Source organism: Fringilla coelebs (genome assembly GCF_963513975.1).
Source record: "Fringilla coelebs genome assembly, chromosome: 1".
NCBI classification, from domain to species: Eukaryota; Metazoa; Chordata; class Aves; order Passeriformes; family Fringillidae; genus Fringilla; species Fringilla coelebs.
Window position 1 is genome coordinate 66,337,970 of NC_140028.1, and position 27,616 is coordinate 66,365,585.

The following is a 27,616-nucleotide window of genomic DNA, read 5'->3' on the forward strand; positions in this document are numbered from 1 at the left end:
ATTTTTCTGTAAAGAAATTAAGATTAATGTCCACAGCATAAACCCACCGGCAGGCTTCATTCATTTGAACTGGGCATAGGTCTCTATTAATTTTGTGTTCCCTAAAAATTTCTCCAATACCTTCATGCTATCAACACTGTCACTTAATCCTAAAAGTGATACTATGTACACCTTAGTGGATGTGCACCACTTAGATGAACTATATGGAATTTTCAAAAATTCAGTTTATTTGACAAATCAAACTTAGAGTATAACTAAGTTGGAGTATAGCAAATATAGGGTCTATTTCAGTTTTCCTTGTGCAAGGAAATGTAAATTTATACATACTTCTTTCATGCAGGGTGGATGGGATAAGTTCTCATTTAATCTCCCTTCTAGTCTGATGAACACAAATGCTCGGCAATCAGAACTGTGAGTCAAAGATAAAGATTTCTTATCCTAGCCTGGTTTATTTAAATTATGGTCTAAAGGTGGGAATGGGAATCTTGAAGCCATTTTGTAGTTAATGAAGCATTAATAACAACCAAGGAGATCTACCTTCAGCTGTTTAAGTGGCTTCAGAAATGTTAGAAATTATAAGATCACAAGAATTCTCAGCAGAACATCTTATTTAAGTAAACTTATCTCTGCTGCTTTCCTAAGCTAACAATTAATAATCCATTAATTTAACATTTCTGAATTTTTTTTTCTTCAGGTACACAAAAAACTTGTGTCAAGGAAAGCCCAATCATCATTAAATATCATATAAGGTTCATTCAGAGACATTTTTTAATCTATAGTGGGCTAACAAAAGTTGTGAAAGTACTTGACAGGCCTTTGAGCCTTGCTTTTGTGTGGATGCCCTGAAGGGGGTGGAGGAAGAATATTCTCTGTATTTATGTCTACAAATTGCACTAACAACTCATTTTCCAGGTGAAAATTACATGTATGGAAAGGAAAACTATATACACACGCAAACAAGGAGAGCATGCCACTAGCTTTTTCACGGAACTACTTGCCAAAGAAAGTCTAAGCCATAGGGATGGATGCAGCATGTTGCATGACAAGTATTTCTTCCTCCATCTTACATTCAGACTACCAGAGAGCCAAGACTAGCTAAGATTCAGAGTAACAGAGAAGTGGGACCCTCTGTCGCATGACAGGTTAATTTCTCAATTCCACATGGTTCTGTGCGTGAGCCTTGTCTTACATCCTTTGCCTTTGAATTCTGTCTGGCCAAACTGTGTCTGAGGCAGTGACCTGGCAAACAAGAGTGATCAGTGTGCACCATCAGAGGATGAGCAATAGCTACAATAGTCTCTTTCTAACTATTTTTAATCTTGCTGGATTATTTGCTCTGCCTTGCTGTCAGCATGTCTGTAGCCTTAACTGTACAGAAGGTAAAAAAAGAAGCCAAGTCCCCTTCTCACCTTTTCTCTGGACTGTGCTGAGGTGCCTGCTGATTATAGCTACAGAATAAAGGTTTGAAAATGTCAGAAGAACTTGATGTTAATGAAAACATCAGCATATCAATTCTGCAAACTGGTAGTGGCTTGATGCTTTTAGGGCTCTTTGTGATCCAAAAAGTTTGGGTGGTGCTGCCCTGAGAATAAATAATGTGAATCTTAACTATGTCTGTAATAATAGCTGATTAATCACTTCATTTCAAACTGCTAACATTCCAGGCAGACACTGCTTTTTTTTTTTTTAAGCATTAATACGATGTTACTTAAACATTAATGCAGGCTTGTGCTTGTGTCTGTTCAGTTTCTTTTCTAAAGCTAAATACATGAAAAATCCTCTAATACAATGTTTTCATTTAGGGAAAAGGGAAAACCCAAACATTGAACATATCTCTTTCCTTTTCACAAGGAGGAGCAAGTTTTAAGCCTGCTTCTGTGGTTCAGGTAGTGCATAGTGCTGTAATTAGAAGTGTTCAGCCAAATTCCTGTCCCTGAGACTCCAAGGACATGGGAGTTGTTGTAATCACAGTGTCTAAAACGCAAGGCAAGTGTGAGGCAAGACTCATGAGTTGAAGTAACTGTATTTATGGGGCCAGCCACTACAACCAGGAAATCTGTTTACCTCTTTTTATAAAACTTGCATTACAAGCTTTAGACACCATTAAATCAGGCAGTGTTTGCTGGTGCTCTGCTGAAAATTCACAGACATCCAGATTCTTATCCTCTGCTCTTGGTCCATTTCTCTCTAAATCAAAACCAGAATTCTAACAATGTTTGATTTCTAGAGAACAGTCTTATTGGAGGGGATGAAATCTGGTTCTTAAATTTGAAAGAAGAACAGTATAACTACATTTTTACTGGAACATATAGTTATCAATTGCAACAGAGCCTTTATGGCTTTATATACCGCAGTGATTTGACCACCCATGGTGATATAATAGATATATGCATTACTGATCTGCAGGAAAAAGTAAAGCAATGACAGTACCATTTTTCAGATTTCCATAGGGGAAAGTATCTTTGGCATCTGTTTCAGTTTGCAGGGAAAAAAAAAGGAAAAAAATCCTTTTAAACACTCTTTGCATGACTTAAGCTAAATTGCACAGTAAAAGAAAGATAATCTCCTTTATAAGATACTGCAGAATAAACCCTAATCCTAAAGGGAAGAAAAAATAGTTAGCAGTAGTATTTAGATCTATGATTTTTGTTTTTTTAATTTCCATATGCTTCAATTTTTAGACACCATCTTGCATTCAAAGATGAACTTGGTCCTGCAACCTCAGGCAACTAAAAATCAGTGAGGCATAGTGTCTATCGTGTTTTCTTTATTTGTTTAATGATGTATATATCTACAGCCCCAATTAGATTTGGAAGTTGAGGTCCCTCCTGGGTCTTCTTGCAGTCTCTCAGCAGATCCAAGGAGACAGTGTTACCTTGTACTATTTCCAGCATTCTGTCTTAATATTTTTATTTCAATTACTTCCCTGATTGCAGGAAAAATATAGTCAATGGAATGATAAAACCCTGAATCCTTTTGATCCTGGCAATTTGATTACCATTTAAAATGAGGATTTCTTTATGACTGAGAAGTTCAAAGTTTGTCTTCTCGCTTACAGCATTGCCTTATAGCAGCATCCTAAGAGAATAAGACCTCCTTGGCATATATGAGATGCATCAGTAATAATCCTGTTTGCAGAAACCTTGCATGGGTAGAAAATGTCAACATTCAGACTAAGTGTGACTGTTTTGCCAGGGTTTTTTATAAATTACATTTTTATGATCTTCCTTGTAAGATTATTCTAAGGAACTGTTGGCTCATTATTCTGTTTTCACTCCATTGTTTTTTCTGGTTTTGTTTTGCAATCCCCTGATTATATTTCACTCTTAAGAAAAGCTTCAGAGAATGCTTTGTATTTACAGTGTGAATTATGATTCTGCCAGTGTGCATAACAATTACATTATAAATATTTCCTCAGCCATTTGATAAAGACGCAAATTAAGAAAAATAATTACCATTACAATTACAATTATATATAATTACAGTATATTCAATTTAGTTTATCTCTAACCTCCTCTTGCCATAATGTGTTCATTGTTGAAGAATGAGATTTTAGCTGACTGTGTTGGAAGTAAACATGGATTTTTCTGTCATTTACAATGTATATTCTTTGAAAGAAGAGTTTTATCACCGGAAAATAATACAGTTTAGGTGATTCAACTTCAAAGCAGCCTCCTAGATTAAAATTTTGAGTGTGTGTGGAGTTTACCCTTCATTGAGTTAGAAAGACTGTTTGCTCCTAAAAATGCTGCTTCCTTAAATATAAATTATTTTTACCTGGGCAAGCATAGTTAATTTGTACTTGTGCAATAAAAGAGATTTATGCCTGCTGGATTGACTAAATACAGCGGATGCTTTTCCAGAGAAGCACAGTCTTCCAGAACACTGAGTGAGGACCCATTGTCTCTGAGAGGGAACAGTGCAGAGACTTACTTAGCATTATGCCCTTATTTAGCATAAATATTAGCCTTAGGCTAATCACTATGTACCAAGACACCTGAGGAGGTAGAACAGCTAAGATGCGCCAGCTTGCTTTGTTTGCTAAGACTGAGTATGTACATGCCTGCTGTTCACAAGAGCTGCACCTGCACCATCTTGCTTTGGAAGGATTCCTTTCTGAAAAGAAAAAGAGGAGAAGCAACTAGAAAAAAGAGGATTGTTTATTTTTTCATTTTATGTCAAGAAATGCTCTGTGGTCCTCCGCTGCTGCTGCGTCTGACTCAAAGTACTCAAATTATATTAGCGAGACCATGTTACTGCTCACATGCCTCTCAAATGGTGTAGTTTTGCTGACAAAAGAGGTTACATACAGCAGAGTCTGTGTGGTGCTATTGTTGTTTATAATGCATTTATTTGGTATCTTCTTCATCTTGCCTTCAAATGGTCCCTTGATACTTTAAGCATTCCTTGCGTATGTTAAGCAGTCGTGTTAATTTGTGCTTTTCAGAGGCTCTGAGACTAAATATTTTCATTTCTCTATGCACTTTGGGGAATTCTTGTCCTTTTCCAGATGACATTCTGTTTTTAGACAGTCGCTCTGTGCAGCTTTGTGTCTTAGATGTACACAATACTGATTGCTTGCTCTTCATTATTCAGTCTGCAATCTGCCAGTGTACTGTGACTCTGTAAAGCAGTAATAGCCTATGATTCAGTATGATTTCTCCCAGGTAACAGGTAACAGGATGAGGGGAAATGGCCTCAGGTTGCTCTGGAGGAGGTTTAGATTAATAATTGGGAAACATTTCTTCACTGAAATGTTGGCCAGGCATTGAGATAGGCTGCCCAGGGGAAGTGGTGGATCACCAACCCTGACAGTGCTCAAAAGGCATCAAGTGTCACAATGGTGGATGTGACACTTGGGGGTATGTTTTAGTTGTTAACGTGGCAGTGCTGGCTTAGCAGTTGGACATGATCTTAGAGGTTTTTTCCAACCTTTATGGTTCTATAATTTTGTGACTAAAGAAAATACGTAGAACTGATTTGTGTATATGCTCATCTCTATTTTTCAATTTCCATAATTTTTTTATTGTACTTTAGGATAGGTATCCTTGCTGGTTAACATAGATTTTGAAAGTGGACAGATTTTATTTTCCCCACACTGTTACGTGTTTAATGTGTTTAACACTAATGCCTTTGTTAAACTCTGAAATCCAGCATTGGTCAGTTGGCAGAACAGTGGCTACTCCCAGCATTTGAAAACAGAACTGAAATGTAGCTCCCATTTTAGTATCTCAAAATTGAAACTTGTCTGCTTAAGCTTCAGTTCCCTTTTGTAAAGCAGGAGAGCGGTATTTATTTTTGGTGGGTGTCTGCAAAAAGGTCAGTCAGAGCTTCACTAAGATTTTGTTTTAAATAGTGGCTGAGGAAAATGTAAATGAATATAAACTTACAGGAGCATTTAGGTTAATGTACATTGCTTGTATTTCATCAGCATCTCTTTATGGGAAAGATGTCTGTGGAAGGACACAAGGTATTAATTTATAACCTGCTCACAGTGGTTAGCACAGAACTTACCCTCCATGCAGAGTGGTGTGAGGTTGCTGGAGGAGCTGAATAGTTGAATGTGTTCCTGAGCTGGTGCAATTGTTTGGAAAGTGTCCAGTTTATTCTGAGAAATTGTTTGGAAAGTGTCCAATTTATTCTGATCAGGATAAACGTTGATGACTTACATCTCACAGGTATATAGGAAAGAAATCTGAAATTACTCAACTCGCGTTTCTTCACATCAATGGATGACCTGCATGATTTAACTTGGTTGGAAACTGAGCTAAGTGCCATGTATCTGCCCAAAAGCAGGGAAGTCAAGATGACTCACATAACTTTAATGAAAAACTTCATTTTTGCCTTACTTTTTTAAATGAAAAAACAGTTTCAATCTTTTGGAGGAAAAAGTGCAAGTAAAGGCAGCATAGCAAATGGCACCTGTTAGATCAAGGGAAGTGCAAGTTCTGAAGAACAGTGAACTTAGATATAGGCACCAGTATTCCATGAGAACATCTCATGGTGGCAGCCTGCAATGTGTATCTGCCAGTCCCTCCAGAAAATTCCCCAGGCACTTTCTCCCTCCGTGGACATGGTTATTATGAGCAGAAAACCGCAACGTGGTGCTTTTTCTCAACGTACCTGCACAAACACTCTTCTTGGTATCATCTACCTGTGTGCAGAGGGAGGAAGTAAGGGAAAAAGGAGTTACAAATTCTGATTGCAGTCCATGGTAAATTTGTCCAAAGAAGTCGTTGCTCCTAGCAGGAGTGTCATTAGAACAATTCAAAGCTCAAAGGCGCAACTTAAAATTAGTAGCCAGACTCTCCAGACCTTTGGCCAAGTGCTTCTTAAGAGTGGAATTTTACCAGGATCTCTCTTGCTAATCAATATCCATCTCTATGGGTAGTTAATGTTATCTTCAGTTCCATCATTGGCATTTGTTATTATGGTAACGGAAGGAGGTAAAAAATGCTTATTCCTTTTGCATAGCTTAAAATTTCCCAGGTTTTTTTTTTGATGAGGAATGTCCTCAAACTTTGTACCTCTCAAAAATCTTCCACTTATCTCACTGATTTATTCTGGTTTTCTCAAAGGAGTCTTTGAAATTACTCCGGTGAGTTGAGCACCAGAATTTTAATAGGTCCTATGTTGGTTAATTGAACAAATACATTAGTCAAGTTGTATTAAACTTCATGTCTGCAGAGCTGAATTCCAATAGCAAACATAGCTTTAAAAACATTAGCAAATGCAAAATTGTATTAGGTATAATGTTCTTAACAGTGTATTATCAGATATATCCCTTCCCCAAAAACATAAAGTATTAGCCAGAAAATAGCCTAAGAGCACTAGTTTGCTAGATACCATAAAAACTAGAGAATATGCTTGCTATGAAAACACAGTTATTTTCATAGGCTACAAGTGAAAAGAAATTTTAGATTTTTTGCCATTCACATATGTCAGCAAGATATTAGTAATATTTATTTCTAGGTTTATACCAAAGCAAGGACGATTTAGATTTCTTTCTACAAGAATGGCAGCACTTTTAGCAATAGGTTTATTTTCAGAAGAATTTGTGGACAACAGTTTTTTTTTTAATCAGAGCCTAAAATTGTGTCCCTCAACTGTGTTTGGGTTTAGGAGGATGAGATTACAACATGTTAGTAAATTTATATGCATTGTCATATGTGCACAGAATACTATATGGCACAGTGAGAAACCACAACAAAATAAATAAATTCTGTTGAGAAGTTTGAACTTTATATATGTTTTCAGCATGCTGGAACAATATTGAAAACAATATCCCCAAGTGAACTGATTTTCTATGTACATGTAGAGGTTTTCTTAAACTAGACCTTGCATCTAGATTTGGACTGAATGTTGAAACTTTTTCATTTTAGTTATGCAAACTATGAAAATAATTAACATATTTTCGTTTCCCACCATGCCTGATATTTCTCTGGTTAAAACATGTAGCAGTTAATTACCTTTGTCTAAGGTCATCACAGCCCATATATGTAAAATTACTGCTTTCCTTTTCTTTCTGAGGTTATGTACAGCAGCTCTGTGCTGTGCTGGGACACAGCTCCTCAGGGCAAGAGTGCATATTCACTGCAGAAAAACGCCCCAGGCCAGTGACAGGATTCACAAGCATTCAAGTAAATACACAATGGAGACACCCTGCCAGGAGAAAATTCTTAGAACCATGTCTGAGGTGAAAAGAAATTAATTTAGTGGCTACAAAGAGAAAAAAAAAAAAACAACCAAACAAAACCAAACCAACAAAAAAAAAACCCAACACAACAAACTAGGACAGCTAAGACTTACCTTAAAATACCCTGAGTTGTCTGTCTCTGGCATCCAAAGTTATTAATTTTTTCTTTTCCCCAGGATCTGAGGTTTCAATCTTTTGTGTGTATGGGCACATTGAAAAGAAAGATATTTCTTCAGAAATTGTACCAGAAAGAACAAAGACTGTTTATTCCCTCATATGGTTAAGCTGCCCTATTAATGTCAATTTTTAATTTTATCCTTTGGATTTCTCATTAGCTTTACAACATGTCTAGATTATTTAATTATTATGTTTCAGCTTGTAGATGACATAAGATTTAAGAGCTTTTGCTGGGCTCTAGCAAGTTGTCGCTACATTTTGCCTGAAGCTGCTTTTGTATAAAATAATCTTTCCATAGTTAACATTCAGGATACTCTGCAGAGCATCTTAAGAAGACTTAAATGCTAAATAACTGTCACATAGCAAGCCTTAGTATTATTGCACTAAATTACATTGCAAGCAGTGTGATAAACAACATCATAATACTTTGACACATTCATCATTAATTATAACTGAAATCTAATCTCAACTGGATTTTTTTCAGTAATTATAACCAGTAAAGCAAACATTAACATACACGCAGAAGGGAGGGTGAAGGAAAGAAGTCTTCTGAAGGCATAGCTGATATATCAAAATACTGAATGGGCTGACAGTCTTATTAGGTTTTTATATGGGGTTTTCTACATATATTAAGAGATTAAAAATCTGAAATACATTTGGAATTCATTATGTGAATAATCATTTTGAAGGCAAAACTTTTCCGAGACCTACTGGTTTTGTCATTTTAAGGTGACATATGATGTTCCAGATTTCTGCTGTCTTACATAGAAGAGTAGTGTTGAAGTAAATTTTAAATCAGGGATCCCTCTGACCACCAAACATACTGTCTGGGTGGTATTTCAGCCTTCATACTACTAAGTTTCCTGTATTTCCCGAAAAATTGTATATTTTATTTTTGAATAGCAACTCTACGTACCTTTTCACTCCAAATTCACATTTATTTTCCACTGCAGAACCTTCTGCCTTTGGGAAGCTCCCATTCTGCTGGTGCAAACCCTTTTCCTTTGTGCTGGGCAATCTGGGAGTCTGGCAGCCAAGCCAAGGCAGTAATGCTCTGTGCTTCTTCCCATTGTGCTCTGGTGCACCACCACAGCACCCTATTGGCCCAGTCAGAGCTCAGGGCAACTCAAGAATGAATTTTTTGCTCTCTTGCTATCATCTTAAGACTCTCATTAGCAAAGTACTTTATTTCTTGTGTAGTACTAAGCATACTTTCAAGTTTGATTATACTTTCTTCTGTATATTGTGAATTCCCTGCATACAAAGCTACCTGCTTTCTACCATTTCCAGTGGTTAGCAAGTCTGAAGAGAAGATATGTACATTTTGTCAACTATATGTACTCTATTTGGAGCAATGTCACCTGGTTCTCCTATTGGATATTTCTACTCCCACCAAATATCTTCACTGCCTATTATTTTACAAGCATCAGTTATTTGGCTGCATGTCCCTGAAATATCTATATGCTCCATCTGAAAAATCAAAGTAGTGGAAGAGGAAGTAGGTTCATTTCAGCCCTGCTTAGTCTTTGGTTGTAAATGAACTATGAGAAGGTTTTTTTATAGAAAACATACCTATTTTTCTCTGGCGGTGGCTGCAATTTGGTGAAACTTGCATGCAAATATTTTCTCTTATACTTACTGCAACATTGCTGATAGCATTTACAAAACTCAATATATTTTTGTCCAGGAGAATTATAGACTCATTGAGAGCTGAATTTTGAAAGTAGTTCTATTCATAAGAAGGAATAGATGACTTGCTGTATTGGTGCATGCTGAGTTTTTGAAATGAGTGTTTTATATTACCATGTCACTTTACAATTTTTCTTTCTTGATGAGTCTTTTGTGTCTGGTATGATTGAAGCAGAGAGATTTCCTGTACTCTTAAGTGAAAAAAACCATTAATGTAGGTGAGTATTTCCACGTTTACTGTGTTAACATCATCTTTTTAAATCATACAGCTGTCAAGATCACCTTTACTTTTGTGATGATCAATGTAAATAAAATTATCTATTTATTCCTCACCACCATCACCAGAGACCCTCGCTGTGGAAGCATAGGGAACTAGTCAATACACCATACTCTCAGGCTGGTAGAATCTGCACACAAATTTGTAAGAAAAGAAGCCCTGTCAGTACATGCATTTCTTTTGCTCTTGTCTCAGTAGTCTCTTACACAGCTGATATTGAGCTAGATGGCGTCACCCTAATTGCATGTCAAATGGAACTGACTTGGTCACAGGAAAATCATCAAGAGGGATGACTCCGGTGTTTTCAGGGGTTCCCAAAGTAACAAACTTGTGCAGTTGTGTTATTTTCATATGCAGTTTCAGAAAATAAAAGGAGTTGCTATTTTGGCATTTTTCTTTTTTGGATTCTTGGATGGGGGCAAAAATTTTATGGGTCATGTAATCAACCTATTCATGGTCAAAGGCACGCACACTATATAATCCTCTCTTCATACTGAACTTGTGTGCAGAATAAGGAGGATACCTTTGGGACAGGGGAAGGAGGATATGTTGGATTTGGTTTGGACCTGCTTCTTATGTTGGGAAATAGTTCTACGATCTCATGTCTTGGTTTTTGCAAACTTTCAATTTGTAGTCTACACTACCTTGTGGTCAGTTTGGTCATTTAACTACATTTTGTAGCTGTTTTTCCTTCCTGGTTATTACCCACCTTTTCCATCTTTAGGTCTACTGAGCAATTCTACTTAGATTTGAATTTCCATACTAAGTGAACTGAACACTTGTCTAAGATGTGCTTTCCTTTTCTCTGTTCATCATATAGAGCCTGCCACAGAAAATCTTATCAAACCTTTACTAATGCTGTTCTTATTTTTCTATCTGTAAGTCCTAGCATGTTTTCCTGTTTTTCATCCTGATGGCTGATAGCTGATCTGATAGACTGACAAATCTAATATTTTGGATGACAGTCCTCCAGTTCATGGCAGAAGTTAATGTCAGTAATCCCTAAGTGCATAATAGGGCTTATGCATGATGATGTACTTATCATACATTATAGCATATTATACATTTAATCTCATTTCTGTTTTTAGGGTTTTCAACATTATCTGTTTCCTAGTGAACACATTATACAGCCCCATCTCCAGCACTGACAGTCTCCAGATTTCACTTCAGCAGCCCAATTTATTTTCACATTCCTACCTTATATGGCAGGATCATGAGATACTTGTCCCACTAAAAAAGATATTTGTCCCAAAGCCAGTGCTCGAGGAATTAAATGAGAAACCTTTTCCAAGCATAATAGTACCCCTTTCAGCACAGTTGCTTGGCCTACTGTTACACTCTTCTAATATTCTTTGTTCTATAATAGTTTGTCATATGACTCTAGAGGTAATGTTTTACTCAAATCCAGATAAATTAGTTCTGCATTTTACTTAGAAAAATCTTTACCTGGAAAAATAGTGTGCTTTTAAAATGGCAGCCTCTCTGGGATTGATTTTCCATTGGCACAATCTATGATACATTTGAACATGCTTTTATTTACTCATTTAATTATGCTTTCATTCAGAACTTGTTTTTAGAACATGCATAACACTGAGTTCAAGCAAACAGATGTGTTGTTCCCTGGATAACTCTGTTTCCCTTTCTTCACTAGAAATACTGTGTTTTCTGGTTTCCATTCTTGGTCTGAAAAATTTGCTTACTGGCCTGTGTTGTTTGTCTTAGGGAGTTTTTCATGTCAATTTCTTACAGTTCTGGGACATAGTTCATCTGTCTGCCTGTGTTCAACTACATTAAAACTTTTGAAACGAGCTTCCACACCATTTGCAATAACTTCAGTTTTGATACTTTCCACGCACTTTCAGCCATGAGTCACCCTCTCCTGACCTGTTTTTCATCAGTCCTTTTTAAAATCTGAGTCCACATACTCAGGTAGTTTTCAGACTTTTCCACCAGCTCTTTGCTTTTTGAACAACAATCATAATCCTTTTCTTTTTATTTATATTCCTTTTTTAAAATATATTTATATGTTATTATATATCCTTAATATTTTCCATTGTTTGTATATAAAGAATAGTTCACTGTACAGTTAGATTTGTTTTGTCAGGGCTTGGCTCCTGGGAATTCTTACTTTATCCCTGTTTTTTCTGTCTTTCCAACAGTATTTTCCTTCCCTGAGCAGCACTTCTAATTTCATGTCATCATTAATAAGAAGTACTAACATTTCTCATAAGAGGGTTTTTTTTAGTGCAGGTTATTACTGGAGGCTTTCCCTAGAAGTTCATTTTCTTTATATCTTTCATACTTTTGGGATGCAAATTCCATCTATTTTTTAACTTCAACTTCAAGAAACGTTAAGTCTCCTCTTTATCTAAGTATTTGATTATTTCAGTTCAGTTTTCCTGGCCAAGTAGCTTCATTAATGTCTCATTTTGCCCCAGTCACATTCAAAATCTCATTTGAGGTTGTTTATCTGTCTGTGACATGTAAGCTTGTAATTCCTTTGGCCAGGGTTTTAATCCTATTGTGTATTGTGTAACTGTTTATAAAAAAAAATTTTACCGTTTATAAATTTTTCAGGTAATTATTTTATTTATAGAAGGTTTTGTTTGGGTTTGGCTCTGATATTAAGCAATAATTGAACCTGACCATTTCTGTTATCTTGGTTTTGCTTGAAAAAAAAATTATTTTATTTCTGTGAGAGTGATAGAAAAGTATCTGTTGGACCCAAAGCCTTTTTTTTTCCTACATAGCTACATAGCCTATAGCAGAATCTTAGCAACTAGTCCTTCTTGTTTTGAACATCTCACCAAAGGCATTTCAGTTCAAAACATTTAACTTTTCTTCATCACTGTCTGTCCTGTATTTATCTGTGTTTTCTTTAGCATGATTTCTGTTTGTGATTGTTTTTCTACCCCATACTAATAAGGTTGTGTCCTAGATTGGCTCTAATCCCTCCATTTTGTAGCCCATGTACTTTGTCCTAGCATATAAACATCTCTGCCTTTTTTACCCACTCATTATCCTGTCTTCTGTTTGGGTGATAGCTGAGATGATATTGCTTACATAACAAATGCTTCTATGAATATTAAGGTTTTTATTTCTCTATTGATGCACACGCTCCTAACCCTCTGCTGTTCCTGTACCCTGTTGTTTCCTCAGCTGCATGACTCATGCTCTTTTCTGTCAAAGTCAGGGACAGGAGTCATCTCCCTGGGCTCCCTTCTTCAAGCATCAGCAGTGCCCGGTAACATGCCAGAATTTTCCTGACTTCTTGAAGGAATTGTTAGTTCAGATGATCCTTTCTTCTGGATTAGGATGACTGGAGGATTTCCAGAATTTCCTCCAGTTACTGACCTTATCAATGCAGGTCTAGGACAACTTTGATTATATGAGAACATGCAATTCCTGGGGTCTCCATCACTGTGCTCCTGTTGGAGGAGGGGCAGTTGCGTGGAAACTTTGGCTTTCTGCAGTATAAGCTGCAAACTGCTTAAAACAGTGAGAAATTAGGAGCACTTGCAAATTCAGTATCACTGCTGTGAATTCAATTTTCTCAAAATTTAGTACCTCCCAATACCCAGTCCATGCTTGGAAAATCAGAGTTGGTCCTGGAAAGAAAAGTTGCTTACTTAACTTTCCAGTCTGTTGACCTCACAAGGTAGCATGAAGTATTAGCAAGCCTCACAACAATGCTGAAAAATAAAAAAAACATTGTAAGAAATCTGCATGTTATAGTCCCAAGGTGGAAAAATAGCTCGCAGTAAACCAGGTAGTTACCAGGATGCACCTGATTTGGTGCAGCAGACCTTACTATACAATTCTTTAATTTCTTTTCAAGCACGAGAGGTGCAGTAGAAGTAAGGGTATTTCCTTCTGAAAGTCTTAGTTGATTGTATCCCCTAGGCATAAAAAAGCTACTCATATACCTTAGAATGTTTTATTAGCTAAAGTCTTCCTTGTATCTGTCTTGTCCCATTCTTCTTTGATGATTTTACTGTTACCACAAAGGTCTCAAAATGCAAACTAGCTAATAAGACCTTATTCTGAACCTAAGCTGTTTCATAGCAGTAATTTAATAATGCCAGTTCTGTCAAGCTGCCAGCCTTTCTGGATATACAGTGTTGTTTCTACATATATACATTAAACTGACTTTAGCTGATTAGTGCTCACTTGTTACTACTTGTAGTTGGTGTCTGCCACCAACTACAATGATTTCACATACATGCATGTTCATATCAGAAATAAAAGACAAAAACACTGATAACATTATATTCTTGCTGACACCTGTGAAATATTCAGCACAATCATGAAAGCTCCTGAAATCCACTTAACTCATTCCATTTTATAAAAATGAAAATTATTTCCTGCTTGTACTTTATTTGAGTTAGTCCAGCACCTCCAACTCCACCACTGAACGGTGTCACTCTGTGCCATATGTAGACAGCTTTTAAATACCAGGGATGGTGACTCCACCACTTCCCTGAGCAGCCTGTGCCAAAGCTTGACAACCCATTCTGTGGAGAGATTTTTCCTAATATCCAGTCTAAACCTCCCATTGTGCAGCTTGAGGCTGTTTCCTCTTGTCCTATCGTTTGTTACCTGGGAGAGGAGACTGACCCCCCCCCCACCTGGTCACAATCTCCTTTCAGATAAGCTGTCAAGAGCAGTAGAGTTCCCCCAAAACCTCCTTTTCTCCCGGCTAAACACTCCTTGCTCCCCCCCTTTTCCACTGGGCAGCTTTCCAGCCACTCTGCCCCCAGCCTGTAGCACTGCCTGGGTTTGTTGTGGCCTAAACACAGGACTCAGTGTTTCACCCTGTTAAATCTTGTACAATTGGCCTGTCCAGATCCCTCACATTCATGAACACACATTGGGCCTCTGTCTTACTGACAGCAACAACATTTGAAGTTCTATAAGTTAGTTTTTGGGTTTCAACAAAGGACGAGCACATCTTTCCCAAATGGTGGGAACACAGAGTGGTTTAAGATGATGGTCCTAAATCACAGCTCCCAAAGCATTCTGCTAGAAATTACCTCTGGAAAGAGTTTTTTTGCTAGAGAAAAAAGCTTTTTGGATGACATCAGAGAAGTCTTTTCACACACACACCTGCCCATACATGTTACCGACAAGTAAGGCTTTATAAAGCTTTACTTATCAGTAACACACCTCCCAACTGAGGAAATAAAATGCTCAGAAGTCTTGCTGAATTCACTTTTATCTGAAGTAGAAATAAAGTTCATGCATCGCAGCAACCCCTTCTTCGAGGCACAGACCTTTGTATAGAACGGAGACCACCCATTGGAAAGCGCCCACAGGGATTTTTCTCCATTATCTGAGGATAAGTTACTGCTAACCTTGTCCAAGGCCACTGCTCTGGGCCTGCCCCAGTGGCACTCATGATTACACAGTCATATTTTTAGGTGTAGGTTTTTAAGACTGAATTCATGTTCAAGTGGATCCCTTTTTGTCTGCCAATTTTTAAACTGATACTTCAATTTAAATCTTTAGCAGTTAATTACAAACTTATTCTTTATCCCAAATGTACCTGTTTAAGGATGAAAGATTACATCTCAATCTTCATGAGGAAATAAACAAATCTGTTTATACTGAACATAGAAAAATTATTACAGTTGGTCAGATTCTTGCCTATGAAAAATTTACTTCCAGAATGTCTTTCATCCTTTCCTACCTCCTTAGGAGAAAATCAAAGAAGGGGCTTTGAATTTTTATTAATGATTCATTACTCATAGCTGATCAGTGAACAGTTTATGCAAATACACTTTGCAAATTGCTCACTTTAACTATTACTTGGGGTTATATGTGGATATTACTTTCCCATGGGAGGCAGAGGTGTGAACATTTGGATTATTGATATAGAATCATGGGAGTATAATGCATATCAAATGTTAAATACTCAGGCAGATACAGAAATCATTTGCAATACGCCTGCTCACGCCGAATTGCACCTTAATGGGGTTCTTGTTGACATTAATAAGTTACAAGTCAAGATGAATGAGAATAAATTGCTAGCTAACAAGCTGATAGTTGAACATATTATTCTTTGAGGGTAGTTAACTAGCAGGCCTCATGTTCCTAAAGACTTAAATTTAATATACCTCAAGGAAATATCCCTTTGTATAATGTAATTTAAAAGAGAAAGATCATTTTTGTTTCTCCCCATCTGCCACAGCAATGCAATGAAAATATATTAGCCCATTTTGTAAACTTGGAAGGGAACTTTTGGCCTGTAACATGCAGTGCATCGGTTGTTTTGTGACCAATGACTTCTAGTGGGGGAAAAATAAAGTAGTTTTGTCATTATTTTATTTGGAGGGTCCTTGTAGGGGTTGGCAGGGGGAGTATGTTATCCCTGAGATATAATTTATTCATTGTTTCAGAGCTCTGAGGAGCTGATAATCTACAAAATCACAGTGTGTCGCTCAGACCAATTTGAGTAACAGGCTTAAGGATTGCTAATCTTTTCCGTGCAAATGGGGAAGATTTTTCTAGATATATATAGTGAGCAAAGTTACCAGCTAGGAGTTTATCAAATTGTACGTAAGGGAGAGATACACAGAGACATGTGAAAAATAAAAATGTATTGATTTATTAATTCAATTTTCTCTTCCACAAGTGGCTGGTTTTAGGGCACTGGATCTCCTTTCATTGAATGAGAAAAAATCACTGTTCGTGATTGTGTAATGTGGCAATAACAGAGGTAAAAAGGAGTTGCTAAAGTGGTGAGATAGGTGTATTATTCAGAGGTCTAACATTTATTACTGCCCTCCTACCATTTAAATTCTTGGCTTTCTGTAGTATGCTCCTGCAGGCAGTTACACAAATGTTACATAGTTATGAAAGAATGGTTTAATGGTAGCATATGTGTCTGTAACAACAGGCTACCTCCTAATTTTATTTACTTGCTTCAGTGGAATTCACTGTGTGAAACAAAGTGGATGCCATTGAAGCAACCAATATTTAGTCAAAACTGAGTTTGTACCTGAGGTTAGTCATCTATGAATCATATCATGTTCCAATGATTTTACTAGTAGAGGATCAAAAAGCCCACAGACAAATGTTTGATCTTGGGAGATGCTGCCTTAAAGTTCAGCTGTTGGTGTTAATGTGACCAGGATTTCCCCCAGTTAAGAAAGTGACTAATAAAGTCAATAAGCAAATTGCTAAAAATGAAGAGTATCACCTGTGGGAGACAAAGCCAGGCAAAGGGAATCCTGTCCTCTGGAGACACACAAATACCCTGGAAAAGTACCTGAGAACTTTGTCTCAGGAGGAGTTGATTAAAGTTCTAAAGAGCAGAGCAGGGCCCTAAAGGTTTTGTAGCCTAGTAATGATATATTTTGAATTAAAGAAAAGCAAAACAAATATCGGTCCTTCTGCAAATGTTGGGTTTTGATGTTGGAAAGCAGTGAGACCAATTAAAATCTGTTCCCCTGCTAATATCAGAGATGGCAATTACTAACCTAAGAACATGAATATGACTGATAACAGTCTGTTCCTACAGCCATGAGCTTCATACTGTATACCCTTGGTGCTGTTGTAATTCCAGAAAATGTCACTTTAGAATAAACATGAAAATATATAAAATGTAAAAATTGAATTTGCCAGGACAGATATTTCATGTAGTGGTGATATGGAGTATCTGTTAGAGCTGAAAAATAGCATCTGAATCAACTACTTTTAAATGCATACCAAGAACCTCTCTGTATTGTTGTATTTTTTAATTAGATGAAAATAAATGAATTGAAAAGATGAAAGGAACTCATGTAACATCTCACTTCAAAGGGTAGCTCCACTCTTGAGGAGTGTTTAAAAAGAAGAAAAAGGAAAAAAAAAAAAAAGAAAAGCAGCTTATTCAAGAAATATGCATTCTCTGTGGATTTGGTTTCTCTTTTACCTGCTTTAGAAACTCGGGAATGACTTCTGTTCATTTGACCTGAATGGAGTCATTACCCCGGTGTAAGGGAGAGTGGCAGCTGGCTGACAGTGATGTTCCCCCTGTGCTCCTTTGTTGCACTTTGCATTGACTCAGCAATGCTCTCAATTGAGAAGGATTCTTTTTGACCTTGTGATGGGATTTTTATCAAAGTTTCGGTGCTCTGGCCTGTGTTCTGGATAGGAACTGCACATATGGAAATGTTCCTTAGCTGCATCCCAGGGTGAGAACCAGAAGACCACCTACTAAGTGTATACATATCAGTATGTGCAGCCTGGGAAACAGACAGGAGGAACTGGAGCTGCATGCCCAGTCAGAAAGTTGTGATATTGTAGGAATAACTTAAACATGGTGGGACAACTGGTGTGAGCAGAGGATTGTAATAGATAGTTAAAGGTTCTTTTGTAAAGGCAGGCGGGGAGGAGGAGGAGGAGGAGTCGTCACACTCTAAGTTAAAGAGAGCCTTTAATGGACAGAAGTCGAGTACAGTGATTATGGAAGCCTTATCTAAAGCCTCTGGCTCAAGATCACAGGGGTCATCTCCAAGGCAGTAAGGCCAACAAAGCAATATTTGGGTCACCTAAGCAAGTTTCAAACCACCAAAAACCCTATTCTAATGGGTGACTTCCAACACCCTAAACATTTCTTGGAAGAACAAACAATAGCTAACATACCATTTATCAAGTTTTGGAAATGTGTGGAAGACCACTTCCTTATACATATGTTAGCTGTGCTTGCTGGGAAAGGGGCACTGCTGGACACAAACCAAGAAAAACTACTTTCATTTAAATCTCAGTCAGCATTGGTTTTGTGATCACAATATTGTGGAGTTTGGGATCTTGCTGAGCATTCTGAAGGCGACTAGTAAGACAAATGGTTTAGATTTTAGAAGGGAAACCTTATCACCATATTCCAGTATTTAAGGGTGGCTACAAAGAAGATGGAAACTCCCTTTTATTCAAGGAATCACATGGGAAATATGGGGGGTAATGGGTACAAGTTACTCCTGAGGAGATTCTGACTGGACATTCCCAATGAAAACAATCAGACATTGGAATAATCTCCTCAGGGAAGTGGTGGATTCCCCAACATTGCACACTTTTAAGATTTAGCTGCACATAATGTGCCATCTTGTCTAGACCATGCTTTTGCAAAGAAAGGTTGGACCAGATGATTATTGAGGTTCTCTCTAAGATGCTGTTCTATGAATCTGTGACTCTGTGCACAGATAGAATGTCTGTACATCTGGATTTACTTTATCTGCACAAATGAATTGAAAAAAGCCCAAAACCAAAAAAAAAAAAAACCCTCAAACAACTCAGTCACTCAAGTCAGCATTCCCAATCTAGAAGCAGATGCTTCCAACCAAAACACCTAAAAGCCATCCCTTGTATACTTTTTATATACAGAATAGCTTATATTATGAAAGATTTGTCACCACCTCAGCATTGGTTGATTGGTCTTCAGGGAATTTCTAAAGTCTTAAGTCAGTGCTGTCCAACTCCACAATAATATTTTTGCCTTCCAACAAATTTCCACTAAGTCCTATTTTCAAACATGAAGGGTTTTTTTAGCCCTTCAGCACTTTATTTCCAATCACATCTGTCCAGGCCAGAATTCTTGTCATTATATTTCTGCATAAAGGTGACCTGGCTAAGGGTAGGATGAATTGAAACTGCCCAAGATGTCACAGTTTCCTTCTGTGTTTCAGTTGCCTTGAAGTGTGGGATGGTATTAGAAAATAGCATTTATATGCAGAAGTGTAACAGAGGAGTGTCATAACAACCATTTGAATAAAGATTCAATGACTTCCCTAGGAAGATCCTAAAGGCAGAACTGGTCACTGTAAAGCAATATTTTTCTCTTGTGACTCAAAAGGTTTTTGCTTCTAAAAGCAGAGTTTTTGTGTGACTTGGAAAGGGAGAGCAGCTCATCAGCTTCATAACTCCTGGACAGATGTTAGGCACGCTGCTCTGTTCTTTGTTATGCCACGAGTTGCTTAGTCAGTTTGTCAGATAGCAATTGGATGTGAAATGCTATTAGCGCTTCACAAACACAATCAGCTAAGCAACTGAGCTCATCCCAGACGTGATTAAGTGAGATCAATTATAATAAGAACTAGATAAGAGAGGTAAGCTTCTTGTTCCTTGGTTTGGTATTCCACAGTATTAGCCTTTGTAAGTATCCTTTATACATCATCAGCTGCAAAATCTTGATTACTTCAGGAAGTGGCTTCTAGACCAGCATTCAAATGAACTTCATCCTGAACTGATTATTCTAACACTGCAACTGCCACTGAGTGGGGAAACAGTTTATTTGAAGCATCAATTGCACCAAACAGAAAAATAGCCATTGAAGCCAGTGTTTTGCAATTGAAGGAGCATATTTCCTCTCATCTTAAATACAGGTAAATACTCTGAGAGAGAGCTCTTTGTGTCCTAAGAAGGGAACAGCTACCCTACATAGCATCATGTTTTGCCTTGGCACTACTGCTATAGCACTTAAGGTTCAATGTGCTAAATATCAAAATTGATACATTTTTCCTGAAAATTTTGCATGAAGCTGAACACCAGGTATTCACTAAATCTGAAGGATACATGAGAGTCAAGTGCACTGGAAGTAGTGTAGATATGCATATTATAGGAATCAGAACATATTCGTGCTTTGTTAATCAGAACAGGGAAGCTGATAATGTAGGAATAGAGGGGGCCATATGAACAAACAAAATAGAAGAGAGGAATGTTGCAAAATAGTCCATGTCTAAATTGTAGAAAGAGAGACTTGCCCATATCTTTGAGCAGATATTTTTAGCATTATTCCATTTCTTTTGTGGCATCTGGTTCTTGCCATGGAGCTCCCAGGAGATAAATTTTTTTTGTGATACAGAAAGACTAAATGCAGGATGCATATCATGCCACAACAATTGGCCTGTTCTGGAGCAGGTTTGACCAAAAGCCCAAAGCTCTGTTTACTTGCTTTTTTTTTTTTTTTTTGAGTGAAGATTCCTAAGCTCTGAATTATTTTCATAAAAATATTTAAGATCTTAGAAGAGTGAAGTGACATGGTCCATGCATATCTCCTATTGTGTAGCATTGGATGTACTACAAGTGTCTGCTTACTTAATAATCAAATCTGATAAACAGAAATACAATGGTTGCCTCCCCTTTTGCTATGGGTACAACTCAGATGTCTTTGATGATCTGGGTTGGCACCTGGGTTGCCCTTTCAAGTGCTTTTCTACAATTTTATCATTATGATAGTGATAAATTGTTGGGGATTGTGCAGTCTCCTTGATGGGCTCAGTGCCAGTGTCTCTGCTGCGGTCCAGTTCCCAGTGTTTTGTTTGCTTTTCTGGCCACTGTGAATAACTGAGCAGAGCAGGTCCGATCCTCCTCATGGATCCTGTATGTAATCTCTCCTTGGCAGACATGTGGGACCACTGTCACCTTTTCTGCAACCAGAGCAAAAGATTTCTGTACTCAATTCCAAAACAACTGTTAGCCTCTGCCTTGTCTTTTCTTCCTCATCCTCCCACATTTTTTATGGCTTTTTTGATAGAGTAATGCTTCCCTCAGATACTGGTCCACAGGTCTCTGTGATAATATTCCTGGTGTTAGGTCTCTTTCAAATCAAAAATGGCCATTTTACATTTCATCACTGACAACCAGCAAGATTTCTTCTCTAAAGTTCAATATCAATTATTAATAATTAGTAGGGAAGATTCAGACATTTCTAGGATGGATTCTTTGGCCAGTGCTATGTTAAAATATGTGAACATGAGTGGTCTCTATTGGGCCATTCGTCTTTGTAGTGGTGAACCACTTTTATCACATGGTTTATAATTATTTGCTGCCTCTATCTTCTTTTGTTGCAGCTGAATGTGTTATCGTAAATACACAATACTCTTGCATTTTTCTTTTGTGTGGCCCTTTACCAAAGATTTTTGGAAGGTTAATATGTTTGTTACCTGCTGATGTCACTTGCAGTGTTGAAAATATTTGATAACTATAGGAAAAAAAATAGGAAGTAAGAAAAGTTATGATAGAAGTGAGAGCTATTATGCTATTCTATTGATGTTTATTTTATTAAAGAAAAGGCATTTGATATATGACATTTTTAAACTTTGAGCCTTTTCACAAGACGTACTTAATTGTGGCACCAAAGGCTTTTAACATGCATTATGAAAAATTATGCACCCAGGAAAAAAAAATCTAATCCCCTATTTTCTGGTCAAAAATGTGTCTTTAAAGTATTTTTGCCCAAGAGTGTGTGTCTTATGTTCCACCTTGTCCAATAATTCTTCAATGTAGATATCATCTGATCTTTCTGAGAAAGATCCAGGGAACACCTGGTCCCTCTGGAGGTCTCATCGTCATGATTGGAGTTTAATTTTAAGCTAGAACCATGAGATTTGGGGTGGGTTCATTTCCAGCAATAACTCTTACAGTTTTGGGCATAGCTCCTTCCTGAGAGACTTGCTGTGGCCCCAGGTTCAGCCTTGCAAAGTATTGAGTTCTCTACAGTTCTGACTTCATCAGTTGCATTATTCTGCATTCTTCTTTGTGGTGAAGCAAAATGAATGATTAAAATTTCCTGTGGACTGTGGTACACACAAAGCCCAAATGAAACATTTTGATGCTTCCCTGGTGTCCCCTCTTGGCCCTTGAATATTTTTGTGCATCAATTCCTGAGTAGACTCTCACCTTGGAGCTTCACTTTCTCCTCTTGGGCTGTGCGAATGGCTGCAGTAGTTCAAAAAATCCACTGTTTTTTCTTCTCTTTGGTGTTTCCTCTAAAAGATGATGGTAGGGGATCTCCTCCCATCCTTGTATAATGCTCTTGTTGCAGGTCAGTTAAAAATTAATTTCCAGGAGAAGCACACAGATCTGTTAGTGATCTCTTTGTCTGATTCCTCTTTGCACCAGATTCCTGGAGCCTTCTAACTCAACTGTGTAATTACATTGGGGGTGGGGGGATGGACACAAGTCTCCACCTGTCTTCTCACCTATTCCTTAAATTCTCAGAAGGTAAATTAGGGTTGTGAAATTAGCTCATGACACATAACTGTTAACCATTACTTTATTTAGGTTTTTACATAGTTACTCTATGTAGGAGAAAATTATATCTTCCTATGGGCAAGCAACTGTTTATGTGACCTCTATTGCTTTGAAGAACATATTTTTCTGCCACAGGACACTACAAGACCGGGAGATGAATCCCTAAGGGAAGAGTTCGGACTCTGCAAGTTAGATTCACTGAATATAAAAATAGTAACTCTTAAAATAGATTTAAAGTCGATACCATAGCTGCATGTTGTATTTACTGTGCTCATTTATTCCATCCTTTAGGTTTGAAGATGGTACAGTCTCTTTTCTTGATATCATTGCTCTGAAACATGGATTTGATGTTCTGGAAAAACTCACAGGTCAGTTAATATAACTCTAACACTGAAGACTGCCGTTCCGGATTTATGCTCAGGGCACAGGTCTGATCATATTTCTTATGGCTCTAGCTTAATTTTCCTTTCTAGTTTTACTATCTATGTTCGTCATTGTGAAGATGAAACTTCACTGTAACTGGCTTATTCACATGCTCCCTATTGGATTATTCTGACCTGGTATGAAGGAAAAAAAATGGGTCCGGACTGTTCTGGATATGCAAGATTTGAGTACATCTCATCTGCCTCACACTGACAAAGATGCAATAGGAAAGTAACACTAGAAAGTAGCTGAGCGACTCACACTGTTTGAGTCAACCTTTGAAGCCCTTGACATGGAGCTAACGCTGAAGTCCCAAATAAAACTTCAAGCTGATCTTCAAGCCAGAACCTGCATGTGAAGGGTGATACTCATGTGCCATGAGAAGGCACATTCCCTTCCCCAAGCAGGGATAGACTACTGCTTGTCTGGCTCAGCACCCCAAAAGCACAAGCACTCTGTGTTTGCTGCCATGGGTCAGGGACTCTCCTGAGCAGGGCAGGAGGTGACACCTGGCCAGGGAAGCTTGCACCACAGGCTGTGCAGATGTACCATGGCATGTTTCCACACGTAGAATGTGCCAGGTTAACAAAGGATGTTCCTGAAATGGGTTTCTTGATCAGGTACATGTGTTACTTAATGTATAATGTCTGAACCTCCCTTCTCCAGTGCACTCTTCGATTTCCTATATAAAGTCATAAAGTGCATCATGATGTAAAAGACGCCTGAGTCCAGAGAGACATTGGCTATGTACTTTTCAGGTTAGTGTAATTTCAGCTAGTGTCTGTGGAGGTTTATTGTTATGATTTATCTGAAGGATTCTGGTTTCTTCTTCCTCCCAGTGCAAGGCTTCTGTGAGGAGTATTCTGTTACAAGCTTCAGGTCTAGTTCATGTGGAAATCAATAGCAGTTTTCATCCACATCAATAGTCTGACTAAGCCCAACAAGTAAGGATGTTTTATTTTATGTTGCTCAACATGGAGACCAGGGATCAGTAACCAGCCTTTAGTATACATTCTTGTAGTACAGAATGCTTCTCAAAAACATACAAACTTAAAAAAAAACACATTCACTTGTAAAGAGGGCTTTGGTTTAATGTGTAGGAGCATTGCCTACCATGAATGTGAGATTTTATGATAGCACCTCCTCGTTTGCATTTTTCATCCATCTTAACCTGTTATTGGTACCTATTTTAGCTAAACTATTGAAAATTCTCTTAATACTAGACTGAAGGGAACACTCAGCCCTTAATCTGAATAAAGTGGGTATCAGTGGATGGCACGGTAGAAGAGAGGCATGAGAAAATAGTGTTGAGATCTTTCAGTTGTCAAAAATATGAACTGGCTCAAATTTTCATACTTACAATTCTTTATAAAGAATGAAAATCAAAAATTTAGGAATATTTATATTTTAAAAATTTAAAAACATTTTTTCCAACAGCGCAAAAATGTAGAAAGATGGGAAAACATTGACTGAAAGAGCAAACAAGAAGAAACCAGTATTGGAGAGGAGAAAATTTAAAAATTAAATAAAAAATGGTTTTGACAAATACTGTAATTTTAAAACTTCAGCACTACTGGTATAGTCTAGTTACTTTAGTAGTTTCTAGTCAAATTCTGGAGTGCCACATTGAAAAGCAGAAGTGCCAGCACTGCCTCTTTACAGATATAAGAGATTGGAGAAATCCCTAATGGAAGAAAAAATGGAATTCTATAACGGATTTTAATCACCACATGATCCAATAATTTTCTGCAAAGTTGGGCCGGTCCTAGACCATTTTCCATGACCAAAGATGAATTGAGCTTTTGTTCCAGATAAGTAGGAAGTTGCAACATGTTCATGTTAAAACCTTTGTGATTATGCTTACATGTATGTGCATGTAAGTAGAAAAATTTCCATGTGATGTGTTTTTTTTAATTAGAATTTAATCATACAGAAGGGAAATGAAACAAGCCACTCAAAGGCGATACTAGAATGTAGCCCAGCTATGGTCATGTTCGGATTTATTCCATCATAAAATGCATTTTTATGTGTCAGCTTTTCAAAGGTGATGTATAGGGTGGCTCAGCCATATCAGGTCTCTTGGCTCTTCTGTGCTGGCTGTGAGACAAAGATTTTGGGGGCCCTGCTCTTCTATTGTGTAGGCATTGAATGTTCCTGGCACCACTGATGCAACAAGAGATTCAGGGATTTGCAGTTGCCATTTCCTCTCACCATCCTTTTCTGCCCTCAGTATCATTGACAAGGAGTTTTGCAGATTATATAATTTCTGTCAAAGGCACAGTGTTCCTTTTGAACAGAGATTATTAGCACTTGGGTGTATACAACAAAGCCATTGCATGCTGTAGAAGCACTTTGTAATCCAGAAGGACTGCAGATTTGTTTTAAGCCTCTTTATGCATATTTCTTCCACTTCATCTGTGAGAGTTTTCAGTGGCAAAATGCACTGTCAGATGTGAATCACTTCTGAATCTCACTTTGCTGTAGCTACTGAAGCACTTGCTTTGCACTCCCCAAACACAAACAATGATTCTCATTCTGGGTTGGAAATAGCCTAGAGTAGAAACAAGCAAAATAAACAAAGTGTTGTTGTTATTAATTGTGTCCTAATGTGTAATAAAAGCACTGCTGAAGTTATTTGGGGATGTGCTGTGCTCTAGCTGGATTATTGAAGACAGGGAAGAAAATCACTAATGGAAAGTAACTCAGAGTTTCAGTGTTAGTCAGTGTTGTGAAACATACAGATTGGTTTCTGACTCTGATATCATCTGAATACATCCTTGACCTGTCTCAACTTCCATTTAGAACACGGCGTATTTCCTGCCAGAATTGCATAATGACGTGCATGTGTATTTAAACCATTCCCAGAGGTCTTACATCTATATGATTTTTTAAACTTATGGTTTATGGTATGTATTTTTATTACTAAATTTTCAACTATTTAAAAATGAAACCAAGGCACATCATTTGGGCCTTATTGTTATAAGGTTTACTTTGATTATAATATCTGTTCAGGAAACTAATTCACTTCAAAAGAAAATATAATGTGTAGGGGAAGAAATTTTAAAATGCAGACTGTCTCCTAAGGATGATGAATTGAAAGTTGCTTCTAATTCACCAGATGCTTGATTGGTTGTTACAGAGTAAATGTTATTTTGGCTTTCATAAAGACAATTGTGCCACAAAACAGCCAAAGCAAAGTGTAGTGCAGGATGTTAAATGGTGATGGTAACTTAGTTTTTTTAACTTGGTCTTTGGAACTTTTGTTGTGTTTTGCTCTGCTCCATCAAGGACTGCTTGCAGTCAGTGATGGGATGTTTGGCAGCCTGCGTTTAATGGTACTGCACAGATTCTCAGGTCTGTTGTGTTTAAACACTTAAGGTTATATAAGTAATCCAGTTTAGGGGCCAGAAAAAAAACAGTGTTCTTCTAAGTACAATTTTCAGGGATTTCTGGGATTTCTTTGGTGTAGAATTTGTGGCTTCATCCTACTCTTGTCTGGTCACATCACCTGAACTTGGACCATGGGTGTGATGCTTGTATATTTTACTGCTTTCCTCCTCAGTGCTGTTTTCATTCATAGTTTTAATAGATTTGGGGATTCATTAATGTGAATTCCAACTGTACAGTCTAAATATTTTGCAAGCGTGTGTATCTTTCTTTCTACATCTGGGATTATGATAAGAAAGGTGTTTTACCTGCCTTACATCAGATGGCTGCTGTAAAACTAAGGCATGGCCTACTGATGAGTCAGAACCTCTACAGAGGAATTACCAGCACTTGTTCCCTTTTAGATTTGCAACATGAGATAGTGTTTCACTGTGAGAACTTTCACTTGTGTTTCATCTATGTTGCTGCTGCTTAATGCTTCCATTGAAGTCAATGGGGCCATGAAAAGTCTAATATAATGAGAGATATACAAGGAATTGGGATACTTGAGTTCCTTTCCTTGGCCACAAAATTTACTTGACATTTATTAAATCACGTAAATACTAATCTTAAGGGGAGCAGGGAGTTAGGTAACCAAATATGTTTTCAGATCTGCATTTAACCTCTGGATGGCATTTACCTTATCTTGCTGTCAACACTAATGTCTGAGCTACCATTTTGATTCCCACTGAAATCAGTGGAACAGACAGTGACTTCACCAGCCTGATCCCTCTAAATTTTTTGAAATTTAGTATGAGAGTAGTTACAGCCAGCAATATCAGCTCTTTTCTTCATCTGTTAAAGGAGCTTAGATGATTAGCTTAGTGTGGCATAGGGCATTTCTTTAATTTTATATAACTTTTCTGCTAATGATCCTTTTGGGACTAGAAAGCTGAACTACCAGATTAGGTAAGGTG

The 27,616-nt window shown here is 37.5% G+C and overlaps 1 protein-coding gene across 1 annotated transcript in view; it reads left to right on the forward strand.

Annotated features, from left to right (window-relative positions):
* Nucleotides 1-27,616, forward strand: part of MOCOS (molybdenum cofactor sulfurase) — a 208,182-nt gene that overhangs the window by 97,958 nt on the left and 82,608 nt on the right. The window contains exon 5 of the mRNA XM_084210992.1: nucleotides 23,142-23,218. Within this exon, the coding sequence (XP_084067118.1) occupies nucleotides 23,142-23,218 (77 nt within the window). The remainder of the gene's footprint in view (nucleotides 1-23,141; nucleotides 23,219-27,616) is intronic.